This window comes from Sycon ciliatum, chromosome 2 (genome assembly GCF_964019385.1).
Source record: "Sycon ciliatum chromosome 2, ocSycCili1.1, whole genome shotgun sequence".
Lineage (NCBI taxonomy): Eukaryota > Metazoa > Porifera > Calcarea > Leucosolenida > Sycettidae > Sycon > Sycon ciliatum.
In genome coordinates this window covers 19168773-19188772 of record NC_088644.1, presented here as the reverse complement: position 1 = coordinate 19188772, position 20000 = coordinate 19168773, and the positions used below count along the sequence as shown (strand labels likewise).

The window sequence follows — 20000 nt, the reverse complement described above, 5'->3', positions numbered from 1 at the left end:
ACGTGGAGCAGCAGATCTGAGCGTTCACCTGAACATGAACCAAGCTCTGATGACGTTATCCTAGCTAGCGTGGTGGTCAGTTTTCAAACTCAACGCCCTCACTACAAAATCTACGAGTGCATGTACGAGTTTGGGGCGAACACTTGCAAAAGAAAATTATCTGAGCTCTTTCTTCTCCTCTTTCTCTACTTGAATGTCTTCAGCCTTTCAGGCTCTCTTTGACAAGGCGATGATTGTAGTCTGTGTACATGTCCATGAAGGCGCAATGACTGGCTGTGCATTCAGTGCGACTGGGCGCCGGGCGGGAAGCTCGAAGGCCCTCGCTCTGCAGCTGCATCAACACAGATTTTCTTCATCTACGGCCGTAGCCGCTACCGACGTCGCTGTGTGTTGAAACCGCGAGCAAAGAAAGCAGGCGCCACGCGGTGCGCAGCGGCGATCCATTGTGCATAATCAATTACATGCATATCTGATACAGTGTATGTTGAGGGGTAGGGTGGGGGGGGGGGGGGGAGAGCTAGCTACATGTACATAATATTAAAGTCATTACTCATTAGACAGAGAGATTTCGAATGTGTTGTGTTCCTGTGTTTCCTTTCTGTTCGCACATTTTGTTGATCTTGAATTGTAGCAAGTAGTTTTCACAACACACGCGCGCGCGCGCGCGCGTGAACGCACACGCAAGCACGCACACCATGCACCATGTTTACATCTTTTTTACAGGAGAAGCACGCAAATCTGCAAATGCACTGGATGTGCATCCACTTTCTCTTATAACAACGATGTCCGCCACAAGATCCGAATGAAACAGATCAAGACTACTTCATAGTACATGTAGCACCAAGAAAGCACACACACGCACGCACACACTGACACACATATACACTCGCACACATCAATAATATGTACAGTCAACTTCGCTAATAACGACTGCGGATATATATGTAACGACAATTCGCGAATAACGACAGAATTTCCATGCCCAGAGCAAAGTCCCATCGAACTGTAATACACATAATGAGACTTCGGGTATAAGGACACTTCGCGAATAAGGACACTTTTCTGATGCCCCGCCGAGTGTCGTTATACGCAAAGTTGACTGTACACAGGAATAGTGTACTGGTCACTCGGCATCCGCTGACCTATGACAAGCAACGGCCGTGACCTTTGGCATTCACCATGCAGCAGCACTGAACTCAAACTGGGGGTCAGAGTGAACTGAGCCGGCATGTAGCAGCAGGATTACAGAGAACGGACCGCAGTGGCATCGCCAGGAATTTCGAATCTGCGGTTCGGACCAGGCGCATACATGCATGATGTCAGTGATCATGATTGGCCTCAGCGCGGCACTGTGAGAACTGCAACAGCCGCACTGTCCTGAACAGCAGCTGCTCGGTGCCATAGCATGGGCACTACAAGTCGATTGCTACAATTTCACTTCAAACTTTGAGATATTTAAGAAAACACGAGTCAGAACTAAAACTGGGCCGAGTGACAGTGTGATATCATGCGCACTGATGCCGCGATGCCGGGGGAAATTTGACAACAAAAAAATAGAGACACCAATAAGGGCTATGGTAAAATAGAGAAACATATGGATGCTCACAGATGGCATGGCATCAATTCAGTGAAAAGGGAACTTGTGACACACGAACATAAAAGTGGTATTTTTTCCGCAGGGGAAAGCTATCATTAATTTTGTGAACCAAAGCGGCAAAGAGGTCCGGACGCTGTCAACAAAATAATCGTCACTTTTTCAACCTAACTCGAAAAGGCAAGGGCTTGACACCTGCAAAACCAAGGTCAAAGCTACATACGTTGCAGTGCATGTAGACGAAAAATAATCGTGAAATAATTGATTTGAAATATAATGTTGGGTTTGACAACCAACTTGAACCAAGCACACCTAACCGGCAGCAGTGCAGGAAACTGTCACATCGGTTAGAAAGTAAAGTAGATTCATGAACACTCCACTGTGGCGGTCCGAACTTTGCTATATTGACAATGATGCACCTATCTCCTGCTGCAATGCACAACACAAACACAAACATGAGAAACAAAAACAAACAATACTTCAAATAAGTGCAAAATACTACTAAGTTTAAAAATACCATACCATTATCAGAACAATGCTTGAAGAATAATATTGGATCTAAAACTAATGCGAGAAACACTGGTATCCTAGAATGAGAACTATACTGAGAAGGCGTGATTACAAAGCGAGCAGTGTTAATAAAGCATGTGTGGAGTGGAGCGCGGGTGCAAATGAGAAAGTTACATGTATGTGAGTGAGTATGTGGGTGTTGGTATGTCAAGTAAAGAGGGTGAGTGCTGTAACAAATTCCTTCTGTCTGCATAAATCTGGGTTGCGATTACGAATAAACATGGCTTCTACTACGGAAAGTAGACAAAAACTACTTGCACAACACACCACACTGAAGCATGAATCATCATCATACAATTGCACACACTGGGGATTGGATACCAAATTGGATTGAAGACAGCAGATTTATGGGTACTCACAAATACTGCATCCGCCGCTAGGGTGTTAGCGGCCGTCGTGAGTTCCCTTCAGGACACGATAATTTTTTGATATATATTTTTACAAATACTGCATGATCAACTGCAAGCTCACCAGCCCCTTCGTCCTCACTCCCACAGTCGTCATTCTCACCATCCTCATCCACGATCTCATTTGGTGTCCAACCCCCAGTGTTTGCAGCTGTATGACGATTCGTGCTTCAGTGAGGTGTGTTATGAAAGTGGTTTTCGTCTACTTTCCATATTAGAAGCCAGTAGACAAAACTGAGACAGTGGTACGGCCTGACAATTTACCTTGCAACAAGCTCCCGAGGATCAGCATAGAAGGTCTCATTGTTGCGGACATTCTCATACTCAGGACTCTGCAAGAAGATCTAAAGACGGGCAAACAGCGGGAAATAGCCATACTAGTACATGATGTACATGATGTACTTCTCAACAGTGTGGCCTAAAAGGAAGAAAGAAAGAAAAAGGAAAACTTCACCTACTACATCCTGCCAAGAAGTAAAAAAAGTGTTTAGAAGATTTCCATGACTTGTCCCAAGCCACCACTATATGTGAGATGCCACTACATGTACCAAGACTGACTGCGGGACATCAGAAAAAGCACAGTACTCTACTGTGACAAAATAGAAAAGGTGAAATGATTGATAAAAAGTACTGCAACTGAGTGTTGATTGCAAAGATATCTGCCAGTTAACTTGTGTGACAAGCGGCCAGAATTCCGGAAACAGAATGAACACATACTGGTATACATTATACCAGTATGGAGAGCCGCGCGACCAAGGATTAAAATTAATTTAATTAAAAGAAAGGACCAAGTTCATGAGAGCTTCTCATCAGGTCGCTGAATGTCAGTATCACATCAGTCGGTATTGTGCTAGCTGTTGCACTTTCTGACCACACAACATCATGCTGATAACTGTTAGTGTTGGACTACGATAACATGTAACAAGTTGGTCCTTTCTTATAAATAGAATTATAACTTTGTCATATACTAGAACAAACCTCGTAGAGCTGCTCGAATGTGGGTCTGTCATTAGGATCCAGAGACCAACACTTTCTCATGAGGCGGTATGTGTGATCGGGACAATAGCGAGGTTTATCCAGTCGCTGGCCAAGTTCCTCCAGCATGTGCATAACCTAGCAAGCCAAGGTTTGCATCATAGAATATAAAGAGCAGTTTACCAACTATACGGAGACCACATCATCAGCTCACGCAGCTAGCCAATAAGACACATGTGCCCATTACCGGCTAACACTCCACATTGTACAGCAACAGGAAGGTGTTATGCTGCAATGCAAAGCTGGAGCAGTCTTCAAGTGCTAAGAAGTCAGATGTCAGTAGATCCTTCAGCTACACCATTCCTATGATGTATAGCATTAAACAAGCTATAATAAACAAAGAAAACCCTGCCTGTCCACTCCATGCAAAGCATCTTAAACTGATTAATGTTGATGTACCCACACAACCTCTATCATACCATATACGCCATACTCGCCACGGTTCACCCCTACATGTACTTTTAAATGATGGAGGATCTTCTATGGCCATATGTTGCACTGCAGCCGCTCACCCGAGACCAACTCCCATGGCAGTGCCTGGCCCAACCAGATTGCTAGATCACCCGTAATTACGGGACCAATTGGTCAAGAGGGACCCTCGAACGTGTCCGTGTGCACAAGCATACACAATAAGAGAGCGCGCACTCATGCTCCCTTGCTTTGTTGGTCGCCACGGTTTGAGACACACATACCGTGCACACTTACTTCAGTACATGCATGAACATAGCAATAGAGACTGCTGGGTCCTCACTCCGTCAGACAAACTACATCTCTCAAAGCTCGGAAAAACGCTGTTTCAGTTGAGCCACTAACTGTCATATACTGTGACAGACTGATGAGAACGAGAACAGAACTTAGCAGCACAAGGCAACCTGATGTCCTACACGACACAGGATAGCAGCACAAGGCAACCTGATGTCCTACACGACACAGGGTAGCAGCACAAGGCAACCTGATGTCCTACACGACACAGGATAGCAGCACAAGGCAACCTGATGTCCTACACGACACAGGATAGCAGCACAAGGCAACCTGATGTCCTACACGACACAGGGTAGCAGCACAAGGCAGCCTGATGTCCTACACGACACAGGGTAGCAGCACAAGGCAGCCTGATGTCCTACACGACACAGGATAGCAGCACTTCAGTCAGTATACACCCAGTACTGTGCACGATGTGGGCAAGTAGCCATGAGGACAGCTGATGCCATGATCATGGGTAAACCAGCTCACCTGAGCACCACTCATCTCTCCGTATGGCTGCGCACCCAATGAGAACATCTCCCACAACGTGATGCCATAGCTCCATACATCGGATGAATGTGAGAATGTACCATAGTTCACAGACTCCGGTGCATACCTGACAAGCACATGGCAGAAACAATTCCAACTTTTTGTTGACGTAACCTCGTTAGCTGCATCCATGTTACCCTCACTCCGCGTAGTGAGCTTTATCAGGTATGGTGGTGGCCTGGCACAAGCAAAACTTCCTATTTAAAGCTGGTTGTGTTTCTTAACATAATTGTATAACAGATGGGAACGTGAACGTATGAAGTATACTTTTGTTGAAGCAACACAGTCGAAGGCAGTGCTCAGTGGAGCAGAAATTAGAGACCAAGCGGATCACCAGTACTTTCCGGTATATCATCTCTACCTGTTAGAATGCAACACAGCACTGATTTCCTACTCACCATTTGACTGGCCAGCGTCCACCTTGAGATGCACGGTAATAGTCTGAGTTTGTACCCACCGCACGAGATAGACCAAAGTCACTGATCTTACACTAACGAGACACACGCACACATGCACACACACACACACACACACACACACACACACACACACACACACACACACACACACACACACACACACACACACACACACACACACACACACACACACACACACACACACACACACACACACACACACACACACACACACACACACACACACACACACACACACACACACACACACACACACACACACACACACACACACACACACACACACACACACACACACACACACACACACACACACACACACACACACACACACACACACACACACACACACACACACACACACACACACACACACACACACACACACACACACACACACACACACACACACACACACACACACACACACACACACACACACACACACACACACACACACACACACACACACACACACACACACACACACACACACACACACACACACACACACACACACACACACACACACACACACACACACACACACACACACACACACACACACACACACACACACACACACACACACACACACACACACACACACACACACACACACACACACACACACACACACACACACACACACACACACACACACACACACACACACACACACACACACACACACACACACACACACACACACACACACACACACACACACACACACACACACACACACACACACACACACACACACACACACACACACACACACACACACACACACACACACACACACACACACACACACACACACACACACACACACACACACACACACACACACACACACACACACACACACACACACACACACACACACACACACACACACACACACACACACACACACACACACACACACACACACACACACACACACACACACACACACACACACACACACACACACACACACACACACACACACACACACACACACACACACACACACACACACACACACACACACACACACACACACACACACACACACACACACACACACACACACACACACACACACACACACACACACACACACACACACACACACACACACACACACACACACACACACACACACACACACACACACACACACACACACACACACACACACACACACACACACACACACACACACACACACACACACACACACACACACACACACACACACACACACACACACACACACACACACACACACACACACACACACACACACACACACACACACACACACACACACACACACACACACACACACACACACACACACACACACACACACACACACACACACACACACACACACACACACACACACACACACACACACACACACACACACACACACACACACACACACACACACACACACACACACACACACACACACACACACACACACACACACACACACACACACACACACACACACACACACACACACACACACACACACACACACACACACACACACACACACACACACACACACACACACACACACACACACACACACACACACACACACACACACACACACACACACACACACACACACACACACACACACACACACACACACACACACACACACACACACACACACACACACACACACACACACACACACACACACACACACACACACACACACACACACACACACACACACACACACACACACACACACACACACACACACACACACACACACACACACACACACACACACACACACACACACACACACACACACACACACACACACACACACACACACACACACACACACACACACACACACACACACACACACACACACACACACACACACACACACACACACACACACACACACACACACACACACACACACACACACACACACACACACACACACACACACACACACACACACACACACACACACACACACACACACACACACACACACACACACACACACACACACACACACACACACACACACACACACACACACACACACACACACACACACACACACACACACACACACACACACACACACACACACACACACACACACACACACACACACACACACACACACACACACACACACACACACACACACACACACACACACACACACACACACACACACACACACACACACACACACACACACACACACACACACACACACACACACACACACACACACACACACACACACACACACACACACACACACACACACACACACACACACACACACACACACACACACACACACACACACACACACACACACACACACACACACACACACACACACACACACACACACACACACACACACACACACACACACACACACACACACACACACACACACACACACACACACACACACACACACACACACACACACACACACACACACACACACACACACACACACACACACACACACACACACACACACACACACACACACACACACACACACACACACACACACACACACACACTGGCACACACACAAGCACATAGGCATAAAGGATCACAATGTCAATCAACTATAACTTAAAAACAAAACAAAAATGCAAGACTCAGCACAGGATAGCAAAGGCCACACGGTTGTTGATCGAAGATCTGAAAACAATGCTGAGCAGGAAGCAAGCACGAAGCCAATCACGTGACATCTACCTCCACTGAGCTAGCCCTACCCGTTTGTCTAAGCCGATACATCTCCACTGAGCTAGCCTTACCTGTGTCTTGGATGAGAGCAAGATATTACGAGCTGCCAAATCACGGTGCACAAACTTCTTCTGCTCAAGGAACAGCATGCCGTTGGCAATCTGAGATGCCCAGAGTTCCATTGGTTGCAATATCGATGCCATGTTGTCATGATCATTCTCATGCTTCATCAGGTAGTTCAGCAGGGAGCCCATGCCCACCAGTTCTTGTACCTAATACGCATAAGCAGAAACGCACATGCAAACACACGCACGCGAACACACACACACACACACACACACACAAACACATGTCTAATACGGCATGTGACCACATGAATACCGTCTGAGTAAAACGCCTCTGCAGGGTTCGCACAGGCATTCCTAAAACGTTTCTAAACCCATTCCAAACTTATTATCCAAAAAGATTTCAAGTCACTTGCGTTGTATAAAACATCGTAATCGAAAATAAAATATTGACTTGAGGCCTCTGGAAGCCTGAATATATCTTTAACCAAATGCCCCCATCTCTGATGAGAACACTGATTCAGAACTAACAAAGGAGTCTATTGTGGCCGACTTTTCAATCCTCTCGGCCAGTGTCAAAGGTAACAGCATGACAAACTGTGACATAGCAGAACATATTTCGGATAGCCGATCCTGCTGCAGCTACAGACGGCACAGAGTTACAGTAATGCAGAGTATAGTGTTTGCTGCCATCCTTGATGGAAATTAGCGGGTAGTGGAAATGGTCCATGCCCAGACAGCTACGTGTGTACTATTTTTTAACCATGCTGAAGACTCCTGACCTACCAGCATCATGGGCGAGCCGTCCTTATCCGCCAGACACACACCGATCAAGCGCACAATGCAAGGGTGATTCAAGCTCATCATCACTTGCGCTTCCCGCAGGAATTCCTAAACACACAGTTCAACAAAGAGAGCCAGGTACACCAACGTTATTGCACCAAAGTGTAGAAAACAATCATCTCAAGACAGACACTGTAGGAAGAGAAGAGGAAACTGAAAAGTTTCCAAGTCGCCACTTCAAGCACTACCGTATTCTACTATCGGTTATCCGACCATTCGATTATCCGGAATGGGTTTTCGAACTGCAAGTGGCTCAGGCTACGCATTTTCGTACAGGAGCTTGCACGAAGAGTTAGTTGCTGCAGCGTGCACTCGCTGCCCGTACCACTGTGTACAGTCTGTACAGTCAAAACTTACAAAACTTGCAAAAACTAACATGAAAACGACTGTTGTTGCGGGTACTGTGATATACCGAACACAGGTATCGGCTTGTGGTGAGATTCTCCTTATTCGGAACATTTTTATTATCCGAACACCTTCCCAGGGCCCGCCGCCCAGAGGTGGTCGGATAATCGATGTTCAACTGTACAGGCAACCACGGCCTATCTAGGTGCAGTGATATTTTGCTCGCACTAGTGTAAAAATACACAATCCAACAGACATAATATTAATTAATATGTTTACAACAACTAAATGTCTAGAACATTAAAACTTGGTAACATGCACGACTCTTGGTCGAAAGATAACTCAAAGTGTTAGAATACACTGGTCAACTCGGTGGCTATTGGTAATCGCATTGAACACAGATTGAATGCATGGTAGTCAGCAGTCACAGGATACTAATGTCTAGCAGATTAATAACCGAAAAGAGGAGCTGAGGTACACTAGTCAATTATAGTACTATCGGTCACCGAAGAACTGCGGGGTCAGCCTCCTAGCCTAGACCATTCTTATTTTCATGTATAGTCAACACGCTAATAACGAATTCGCGAATAACGACAGAATTTCCATGCCCAGAGCAAAGTCACATCCAACTGGAATACATTTGATGGGACTTCGGGTATAACGACACTTCGCGAAAAAAAACACTTTTCTGATGCCCCACCGAGTGTCGTTATACACCCCACCGAGTGTCGTTATACACGAAGTTGACTGCACTACAGTCTATGCGCAGTTGGGGCACAGTGTATACATTGGTATGCTGTGCTTGATGAAATTCTAGCCTGGCCATTCTTCAGCGCTACCCGACAGTACTGCACTTGAAGTAACAGTTAGGTGGATACATGTTTCACCAGACGGTTATCATCAGCATGCAGAGCACAAGAAAACGGTATCAGATGCTACCCACCCTTTATCCTCCATGAAAGTAAAGGCCGCAGTGCTGAGTCCTAGTGTGCACACCTACTTCAGTGAAACCTGCCCTAACCAATGCCTTCGGTGCAGCGGAAACTGTCCTGATAGGATAGGCTTCCGGTTGATCCGAGGATGCACGTTCGATCCACAGCACTTTGGTGCATGAAAATGTGTCAATACAGAATTCCGCTTGGTACAGGGTCCGGCAAACACATGTATTGTTGTATTATCCTAACCAGATCATCATAGCAAGACCAGTACATACAATAGTATTACCCTAGCCAGATCAGTGAGACCAGTACTAGAGACTTACAGGTTCACCATGTGCAATATGCTCCGGGCGGAGTGTCTTGATTGCAACATCGATCTGCACAGGCAGCACAACAGTGAAGAGGAAATAGGCAGCCATTTCCAGAAGGGCCGGCCACTATCCAATATCGTGTAACTGTACGACTCGCTTCTAAATATTACATATGGTGAATACATGTGTCAGCAAAACCAAGCTTCTCAACTGCTCTCAACCCTGGAAATTCTTTCAGAAGGAGAAGATGCAAGCCGGGACACGACATCACGGGTCAAAATTGAACTTACGCCTTTGCCTCTCCCGTCCTTCTTCCAGCGACCCAATAGCACGGAGCCAAACTCTCCTTCGCCCAGCTTTTTGCACTTGGCTGGGTTGGCACTGAGATGAGTGCGTTCAATCAGAACCATGCCACCATTCTGTTAGGAGAACACCGACAGAGCGCATGTGGGATCAGTAGCATTCAGTACCTCCTATCCCCACCCTTTACCCGGGGATTTACACAATTGTGGTGTTCTTGTTAGTTACGGCCCTAGGATTCCCTTTTAACCCTTTGTGTACCAGCCCCATCTCGAACCGTAACGTACGTTACGGTTCGACGCACCGCACTGCGCCGCGCCGTTCGGCGGCGTCCTTGTTCCGATCGACTCGCGTTTTTTTGCGCTGGGCAGCTGAGATCCCACTGCAAATTTTGATGTATGATGTGGGTAGGTTGCCATTTGAAAGTATGGAGAACGATCGCGGCGAAAAGTGCGCTTTGCAGTTTCAGCGCTCTGCGATATATTTTAGCAATTTCGATCGTGTTTTCGTTCGGTTACGCTGCTTGTATCTGGAATATAGCTTGCTCTAGCTGTTGTCGATGTCTACTAGTGATGGTGAACGCCAGGAGAGAGTTGTAGTAGCGATATAATCTCAGGATCTGAATCGAAAATGAGAATTTCCATCGCTGAAGCCATTGCAGTATTCGCTCTCCAAGCAGCAGCGAGAGGGAGCGCAGCGATGGCCTGAAATAATCAAGGCAGGTGAATTTCCTCACCCATCGACTATTCCTGGTCTTCTCAATCGCCAATACCCTCGCTGGACGCAAGTAGATAAGTGAAAAGTACATATTCAAATCTGACACAATTTCAATAATTTGAAATTTTGATGCAATTGTTTGGCATCTGGTATTCACGCAATATGGCTCTTTTCCGTCCATTTCGCTATTGTTGAAGCATGCAACTGGCGGCTATACACTAGTACAGTGGTCTCCTGTTGCTCTGTGTGAAGAAGGGCAATGTCAGCAAGTATATTCACGATTCCAAGTACACGGATCTAAATTGTCAGAAATATGGACAATTGACTCAGAAATAGGTATTCCAGGTATGGCCTGTATCTGTAGTTGTGTGCTCGGTCAAAATATTTTCTTACCTGGACACATTGATACCAACAGATTCAGAAAAACATAACTTGCACATACAAAATGTGTCTTAGTTTTATGCTATAGGTCCATCATTACCGATGAGTACCCCGCGCATACATTAGATGCCTGGTACACAAAGGGTTAATGTCTCAATGTCACTTGGTCTATAGTACTAGACTTTTCATGCTTCGTAAGCACGGTGAGTGCAACAGTCCACAGTGTATGGTTTGGTGGAAGGGCAAACGACTCAAAGTCACACCTGATCGATTTGCTCTTACATGTGCACATTCACATCTTAGCTGATAGATACGCAAGGCCACGTGCTTTGTCTTTTGCTACATTTATTGGAGTACGAGACGCTCATATTGCGGTTTCTCCTTTGTACGCTATGTAGTCGGTCCAGTGATTTCGTGATAGCACACGCGATCGCATTTCCACTGTACTTTCATTTGTTTGCAGCAGAACTAAGCGGCACGCGCCGTTTGGTCTCATTCTTGTCGCTACTCGCTTCTTTTGCGTATAAATAGTGGATCGATATTCACTTTGAAGTATTCGGTTTTCATTCAGTCTTATCGGTTATTAGTTCCTTTTAGTTCTTCTAGTTGCTTTTTAGGACTTAGCTTCTCTTTTTGCCTGCATGCAATGCAGCCAGGGCTAAGCAGTTTCAGCACTACAGGCCAGTACAGTATGGCCAGTCAAAGTACCAGTAGTAGTAGTAGCACTAGAAGCGTACAGACAGGGCCCACTGGCCAACCCTATAACGACAGCTATCCATCAGCAGCAGTGTGGACATCGCCAGGACCACGGGCAAGTATGGCTGCAAGTTACCAACAGCAGACACCTGGACATCAAGGTGCACAGCCATGGCAACAGCTACGACGCGTTGGCATCCCAACGTTCAATGGCTACAAGGGAAAGTATGAGTCGTGGAAAGCAGCCTTCACCGCGTGCATTGACGGTGCATCGACGTCACCTGAATAGAAGCTATTGCAGCTCAAGCAATACCTGACTGGAGAGCCACTAGAAGCCGTAGATCGCTTTGGGTTCTCGCCATCGGCGTACGACGCTGTGAAGGCCTTGTTAGAGAGGAAGTATGGTGGTAGCCGAAGGAAGATAGCATTACATCTAGAAGAAATAGATAAAATCAACCAAATAGGTCACCGCAAGGCAAAGGAGCTGGAAAGGTTCACCGACCTACTCTCCATAGCAGTAATTACGATAAGGACACAGGTCAACAGGCAGAGCTAGGAGCAGGTACCTTCTACGTCAAGCTGCTCCAGAAGCTTGACGAACGAGACGTTGCCGAGTACCACCGCTGGAGGATTCAGCTCGGCAAGACAGAAGCGGTAGAGACGCTCCTGGACTGGACGACTCAGGAAGCGGAGTTATTGACGATTGCCTCAGAAACAGTGAAAGGTGTCGGTCGGGCAAAGGCGGCACCAGAGACGCCATTTCGGCGAGCACACAACAGTACGCAGCATGTCAGCAGTCGACCACGAACCTACGTTACGGGCACTAGTGATGCGAAGCCGAAGTGTGCAGCGTGTGGTGGAAACCATCCGTTGTGGAGCTGCTCAAACTTTCGACAAATGAATGCAAAGAAGTGATGGGTAGTGGCCAAACAGGCAGGCGCCTGCTACCGCTGTCTGAGCACAGGCCATCAAGGGAAAGACTGCTCGCTGGAACGACAATGTGCCATCGACGGGTGCGCAGATACACACCACCGGATGCTGCATGTACGTGGCGAAGGAAGGCAGAGATCGCCAGAAGCAATGTCTGAGCCAACGCCCGACGCTAGCCGACAGGAACAGCGCTCGCAGCAATCGTCTCAGCAACAACCGGCAAGTGGAACAGACGGCAAGGCCAACGCTCAGTCTGCTACGGAACGCACTCATGCCACAGCGATCACTGAGGAGGAGCGGACTCTAGCTACAAGACAGCTCAAGAGCGGCTGGCCCTCAGTTGTTCTGCGTACAGTTCCTGTGACGCTGTGCAGCAACGGACAGAGTGTCAAGGTGAATGCACTACTCGACGACGCCAGCACGAAGTCGTACCTCAGTTCGGCAGTCGTGTCGCAGCTCAAGCTGGAAGGTCCTAGCCAACAGATCACCGTGAACACACTGAATGGCAAATCGGAGAGAATCGCTACGCAATCGGTAAGCTGCCAGCTGTTGAGTGTAGACGGGCAAACGGAAGTACACCTGACGGCACTCACGATAGATAAACCCGTCGGCGACATGGAGGTATAGTTTCCTGGAATCAAGTTCAGACCCGGTACTCACATCTCGCAGACATTGAGTTCCCACCTCCTGCTGATGACGGCGTCGACCTACTAATCGGAGTAGATCATCCTAGACTGCATGTGTCACTAGAGGAACGCATGGGCAAGCCAGAGGAGCCGATAGCACGACGTACACCCCTTGGGTAGACGTGTGTCGGAACCACCGTCACCGGAAGATCAGCTACACGCAGCTACGTCACAGAAACCCGCCCGGACATCGAACTGAATGCAATAGTGCAACGCTTCTGGGCAATGGAAGAAGCCAGCTCAACGGCACGTACACAGCTCATGAAGGACGCAGACACAGCAACCGAAGATAGAATCCGAGAACCTCTCACATACGACGGCGGGAGATACACAGTTGGCCTGCCATGGAAGAACGAGAAAGCAGAGCTGGATACAGCAGCCAGCTACGCAATGGCCATGAAGCGACTGCAGAATACCGAGGCGCGACTACGACGAGATAAAGAAGTGGCAAGTGTTTACGCAGAGACAATACAGAAGTATGAAGAGAAAGGCTACGTCAGTCGGGTGCAGTCGTCACAGCAGCCAGGATACTATCTAGCGCACTTCCCGATCATCAAGCTGAATCGGGAAACGACGAAAGTTCGCATCGTGTTCGACGCTGCAGCACGGTGTGGGAAGCTCAGTCTCAACAATACCCTGGAAGCAGGACCTAAGCTACAACACGACTTAGTGGACATCCTGCTTCGGTGCCGTCGCCATTAATTAGCAGTAGTGTGCGACATCTCAGAAATGTACATGCAAGTCGGAGTGCAGGAAGAGGATCGTCGCTGTCTTCAGTTCCTATGGCGTCCACCCCCCGACTCGCCTACAAGGACGTACCGATTCAACCGTCTGGTATTCGGCTTGAATGCGTCCCCGTTCATCGCACAGTTCGTGTCTCGCCACCACGCAACCAAGGTAGCAACTGAGTACCCACTAGCAGCAGACGGAATCAACAACTCCACGTACATGGACGACACCATGGATTCGGTGGAAACTGATGAAGAGGCCGTACAGCTCTACACGGAACTGATGACGGTATGGAGTGGATGCGGGATGAGTGCCCGCAAGTGGATATCCAACTCGGCAACCCTGCTGGAAAAGATACCAGCTGAGCATCGCACCGCCAGTGTCAATCTGACCAGTGACGGGCTGCCCACAACGAAGACATTAGGCATCAGTTGGCAAGCGTCAAGCGATTCGTTCTCGATCAGTGCCACCGCAGCTTCGCAACAGCAGCGCATCACCAAACGGGCCATTGGCCAAGGTATTCGACCCACTAGGATTCGTCGCTCCGTTCGTGCTACGCGGCAAAGTGATGATTCAAAGCCTGTGGGCAAGCGGCATTGACTGGGACGAGGAAGTTGACACCAAGACAGAGCAGCTGGCTCAAGAGTGGTTCAGTGAGCTCGGCGATCTCCAGAAGCTCAGGATCCCACGTTGTTTCAAGATCAACAAGGCTGCTCAGCTACACGTGTTTGTTGACGCCTCCAGTTCAGCATTTGCAGCAGTCGCCTATGTCCAGTACGTCGAGGACGGTAGTGGTGTGTTTCGTCGCTTTGTCGCATCGAAGAGCAAAGTAGCACCACTGCATGTGATCAGCATTCCGCGGTTGGAGCTGATGGCCGCTGTGATTGGTGTGCAACTAGCGCAGACCGTCACCACGGTACTACAGATGTCCATGGCTGAAGTACAGTTCTGGAGCGACAGTCAGAACGTCTTGGCATGGATCAAGAAGCCAACGCCACTTCAAGACGTTTGTAGCCAACCGGGTAGCAGAGATACAGCTAGCAACCTCACCACGACAATGGCACTACGTGGCAACTGCCGACAACCCAGCCGACATTCCGTCACGAGGCGCCACATTAAATCAGTTATTGGAGTCAGAGTTGTGGTGGACAGGGCCACAGTTTCTGAGTCGACGGCCAGTGGAGGAAGCTACGCAGAAGTCAGAGATGACAGAAGTGGATCTCTCGGAATTGCGGAAGTCGGCCGAAGTAACCCTCGTGTCGCGAACCGTTGACAAGCCACCGACAACGGCAGCTGACGCTGAGTCTCGACTGCAGCCAGCCAGATACTCCAACTGGAAGCGCTTCATACGTGTCACTGCCTGGGTAGGCCGCTTCTTACACAACAGCCAGAAACCACACGATCGAACCACAGGAGAGCTATCGGTAGCGGAGATACAAGATGCAGAAGAACGTAGTATCAAATCAGCGCAGCAAGACAGCTATGCTGAGGAGATTCATCAACTCAAGAGCGGCAAGGCGGTTGCTGCCAGTAGTCCACTGAGACCCATGATGCCATTCGTGGATGGAAACGGTTTGCTGCGGTCCAAAGGATGCTTGCAGTATGCAGATTATCTGCCGAGCACAACGGTCAACCCGCTCATCCTGCCACGTCGACACCCTGTCACGACACTCATCATTCGGGACGTGCACGTCAGCGGGCAGTGGCGGGTTTAGGGGGGGGGGGGGGGGGGGGGCGCGGGGCGCGCGCGCCCCCCTCCCCCCTCAAAAGTTTCGACCTAGGTTTCGAAAAATAAAAGGCAGGGCGCGCGGCGGCCGCGGGGCTAGCTAGACTAGACTACATGTAGTCGGGGCGCGCGCGGCCTGAAACGATCGTCCAAAAGCGGTTGCACGGTAGACCATGGTAGACCTACGGAGCTCGAGCTGGTGTTGATTGTACACACTACAGACTAGTACTGTAGTACAGTACTAGTCTGTAGTCTACAGAGTGCGTACAGTGAGCATGCACGGCTACAGAAACACGGTGACCTGACTGACAGAGTCTGTGCACTGTTGTACAGTGTGATCCCTGCTGGGACGCGCTCGACGCGTCTTCAACGTTACGTACATACATCGAAGAAAAGTCTTCGATCAAGTCAACCAAAACACAATTCGAATGCCGAGGCCGAGGGCTCAGGCGATCATCCTCGTTCGAATCGTGTTTTGGTTGACTCGAAGACTTAACGAGGATATTCACAAAGTATATCAATGGCAGAAAGAGCTTTTCGGAAGGGACCAGGGACACGTATCACTCTAAAATCAGAGGGGAGAGCGTTCCAGAGAATGCTTCCCGAAACATCATGGCCGATCGTCCCACAGGCCGACGAAGAAAGGGAACTTGAAGCAAGTTCGACACTTGTCCCCGTGTGGTGCGCTGATCCACCGGAACAGTCTCTGGGGCCGTTTGGGTGAATAACTGTTGAAGAAGGGGGCTGCAGGAGGAGCTTCTTGACATCGGTTTTCAAAATGGCTGACCTGGGACAGTATCATGATGTCATCTACCCCCACCCCATCCCGCCTTGATCCCGGCCGCAACCCCCCCCCCCCCCCCCCCCCTCAGCCAAATCCTGGACATGCCACTGGCGGGAATCATGTCATGGGTACCAATCACAGCATCAGCGTCTTGTCAGGTAGATATCTCGTACCCCACGTGCGAGAAGCCGTCAAGGAAGTAGAGAGAGACTGCTGGACTTGCAAGTGCAAGAAGGCCCGACCGGCGCAGCAGTTAATGGCACCACTACCAGCGCACAGGGTAGTTCCGAGCTACAGAGCATTCGCCAGTGTCGGTTTGGACTATGCAGGTCCATTCATGACTAAGCAAGGACGGGGCCGGTCGCAAACGAAGCGATGGCTGTGCCTATTCACATGTCTCTCCACCCGAGCAGTTCATCTCGAAGTAGCGTCAGCGTTGAACACAGACGTCTTCCTGAATTGCTTCCTTCAATTCACAAGTCGCCGAGGTATTCCGACTCAAGTCATATCGGACAACAGGACCAATTCCGTAGGCGCCAAGAAGGAGATGGATGAGCTATGGCAAGATGTCAACCAAGACAGAATCAAATGGGTGACATCAGCTCATCATGTCGAGTGGAGCTTCAACCCTCCAGCAGCAGCTCATTTCGGAGGACTATTTGAAGCAATGATCAAGGCAGCGAAGAGAGCTATCTACGCTATTCTAAGTTCGAGCGACATCACCGACGAAGAGTTTCTCACTGCTGTCATCGCCGCAGAAGGACTGATCAATTCTCGGCCATTAACCACGACCTCGACGGACCCACAGGACGAGACGGTGCTGATGCCAAACCACTTCCTTATGGGACAACTGGGAGGTCAGTTTGCACCGGAGATGACGGACGACCAGATAAATCTGCGCAAGAGGTGGCACCACGTCCAGCAGCTGGTGTTGCACTTCTGGAAAAGGTGGATCCGGGAGTGGTTGCCACTGCTGAGCATGCGCCGGAAGTGGACAGAAACGTACGCAAACATCAAAGTCGGAGATCTTGTGCTTCTCCTCACACCGTCGACACCACGAGCACAATGGCCACTGGCACGAGTTCTGGAAGTCTTCCCAGGGAAGGACGGCCTCGTGCGAGTCGCAAGAGTAAAGGTTGGTGGGAAGGAACTGACACGCCCCATCTGCAAGTTATGCCCACTGGAGATAAAAAGTTAAACAGTGTCATTGGAGAGCAGCCATGAGTGGCTAGCTAGCATTGTAGGCTAAGCGCTAATACGCATGCAGATCACGATATAATTCCTTTAGTATTCGGATCACGTTGGTTCATTTTTTTAGTGATTCATTTTAGTTCAGACTCGATCATTGGTGCACCATGATCGAGGAGGAGGAGAATGTTCTGGAGATTTACACAATTGTGGTGTTCTTGTTAGTTACGGCCCTAGGATTCCCTTTTAATGTCTCAATGTCACTTGGTCTATAGTACTAGACTTTTCATGCTTCGCCGGTAAGCACGGTGAGTGCAACAGTCCACAGTGTATGGTTTGGTGGAAGGTCAAACGACTCAAAGTCACACCTGATCGATTTGCTCTTACATGTGCACATTCACATCTTAGCTGATAGATACGCAAGGCTACGTGCTTTGTCTTTTGCTACATTTATTGGAGTACGAGACGCTCATATTGCGGTTTCTCCTTTGTACGCTATGTAGTCGGTCCAGTGATTTCGTGATAGCACACGCGATCGCATTTCCACTGTACTTTCATTTGTTTGCAGCAGAACTAAGCGGCACGCGCCGTTTGGTCTCATTCTTGTCGCTACTCGCTTCTTTCGCGTATAAATAGTGGATCGATATTCACTTTGAAGTATTCGGTTTTCATTCAGTCTTATCGGTTATTATATTAGTTCCTTTTAGTTCTTCTAGTTGCTTTTTAGGACTTAGCTTTTCTTTGAAGAGAAGTCCTAACTTGCATAAGCAGTTCGAATAAAGAAGTTCAAACCTAGATTCCTCGTGAACACCACTCTTTACCCCATGTGGGACCAGTAGTATTCCGTACATCCTATCCCCACTCTTTACCCCATGCAACTGCAAATCCATGGCCAAGAGCAGTGACGGTGAAATCAAAACGACTATAAAATGCACCATCGGGCGGGCGGTAGCTGGTCCCCCTTTTTGGAGTGTGTGTGTGTGTGGGGGGGGGGGGGGGGGTGCACAGCCGCATATGTGTAGGATGGCCAGTGCATGTCATTCATGGTCACTCTGTGCATGCTGAACCTAGGTCGAAAAATTTAGGGGGCGCACGTGCCCCCCCCCCCCCCCCCCCTGGCCCATGCAGGCTACATGCCTGGGCCTAGTCTTGCTTACAATCAACAATTCACACGTGTCCACACCTGGCATGCAAGGTATTTAAACAGAATTAAAACAACCTCATGTGTGACTTACACTCTTGGCGGCAGCACC

The 20000-nt window shown here is 48.8% G+C and overlaps 2 protein-coding genes across 3 annotated transcripts in view; both read right to left on the bottom strand.

Moving 5' to 3' along the window:
• LOC135809058 (serine-rich adhesin for platelets-like) overlaps positions 1-206 on the bottom strand; it is a 45481-nt gene extending 45275 nt beyond the window's left edge. The window contains exon 1 of one of the 2 annotated variants that reach the window (XM_065322317.1): positions 1-206. This exon is cut by the window's left edge and continues 358 nt beyond it. The gene's annotated coding sequence lies outside the window, so the exon portion shown is untranslated. The other variant, XM_065322316.1, reaches the window with a different exon arrangement.
• A 1002-nt stretch (positions 207-1208) lies between these two features.
• Positions 1209-20000, bottom strand: part of LOC135809057 (tyrosine-protein kinase HTK16-like) — a 24861-nt gene continuing 6069 nt past the window's right edge. Inside the window, exons 6-15 of the mRNA XM_065322315.1 lie at positions 19983-20000; positions 10901-11029; positions 10623-10676; positions 8960-9064; positions 8180-8380; positions 5298-5389; positions 4840-4966; positions 3550-3684; positions 2836-2915; positions 1209-2023 (exon numbers count right to left, since the gene is read on the bottom strand). The exon at positions 19983-20000 is cut by the window's right edge and continues 11 nt beyond it. Coding sequence (XP_065178387.1) covers positions 2014-2023; positions 2836-2915; positions 3550-3684; positions 4840-4966; positions 5298-5389; positions 8180-8380; positions 8960-9064; positions 10623-10676; positions 10901-11029; positions 19983-20000 — 951 coding nt within the window. The 3' untranslated portion in view covers positions 1209-2013. The remainder of the gene's footprint in view (positions 2024-2835; positions 2916-3549; positions 3685-4839; positions 4967-5297; positions 5390-8179; positions 8381-8959; positions 9065-10622; positions 10677-10900; positions 11030-19982) is intronic.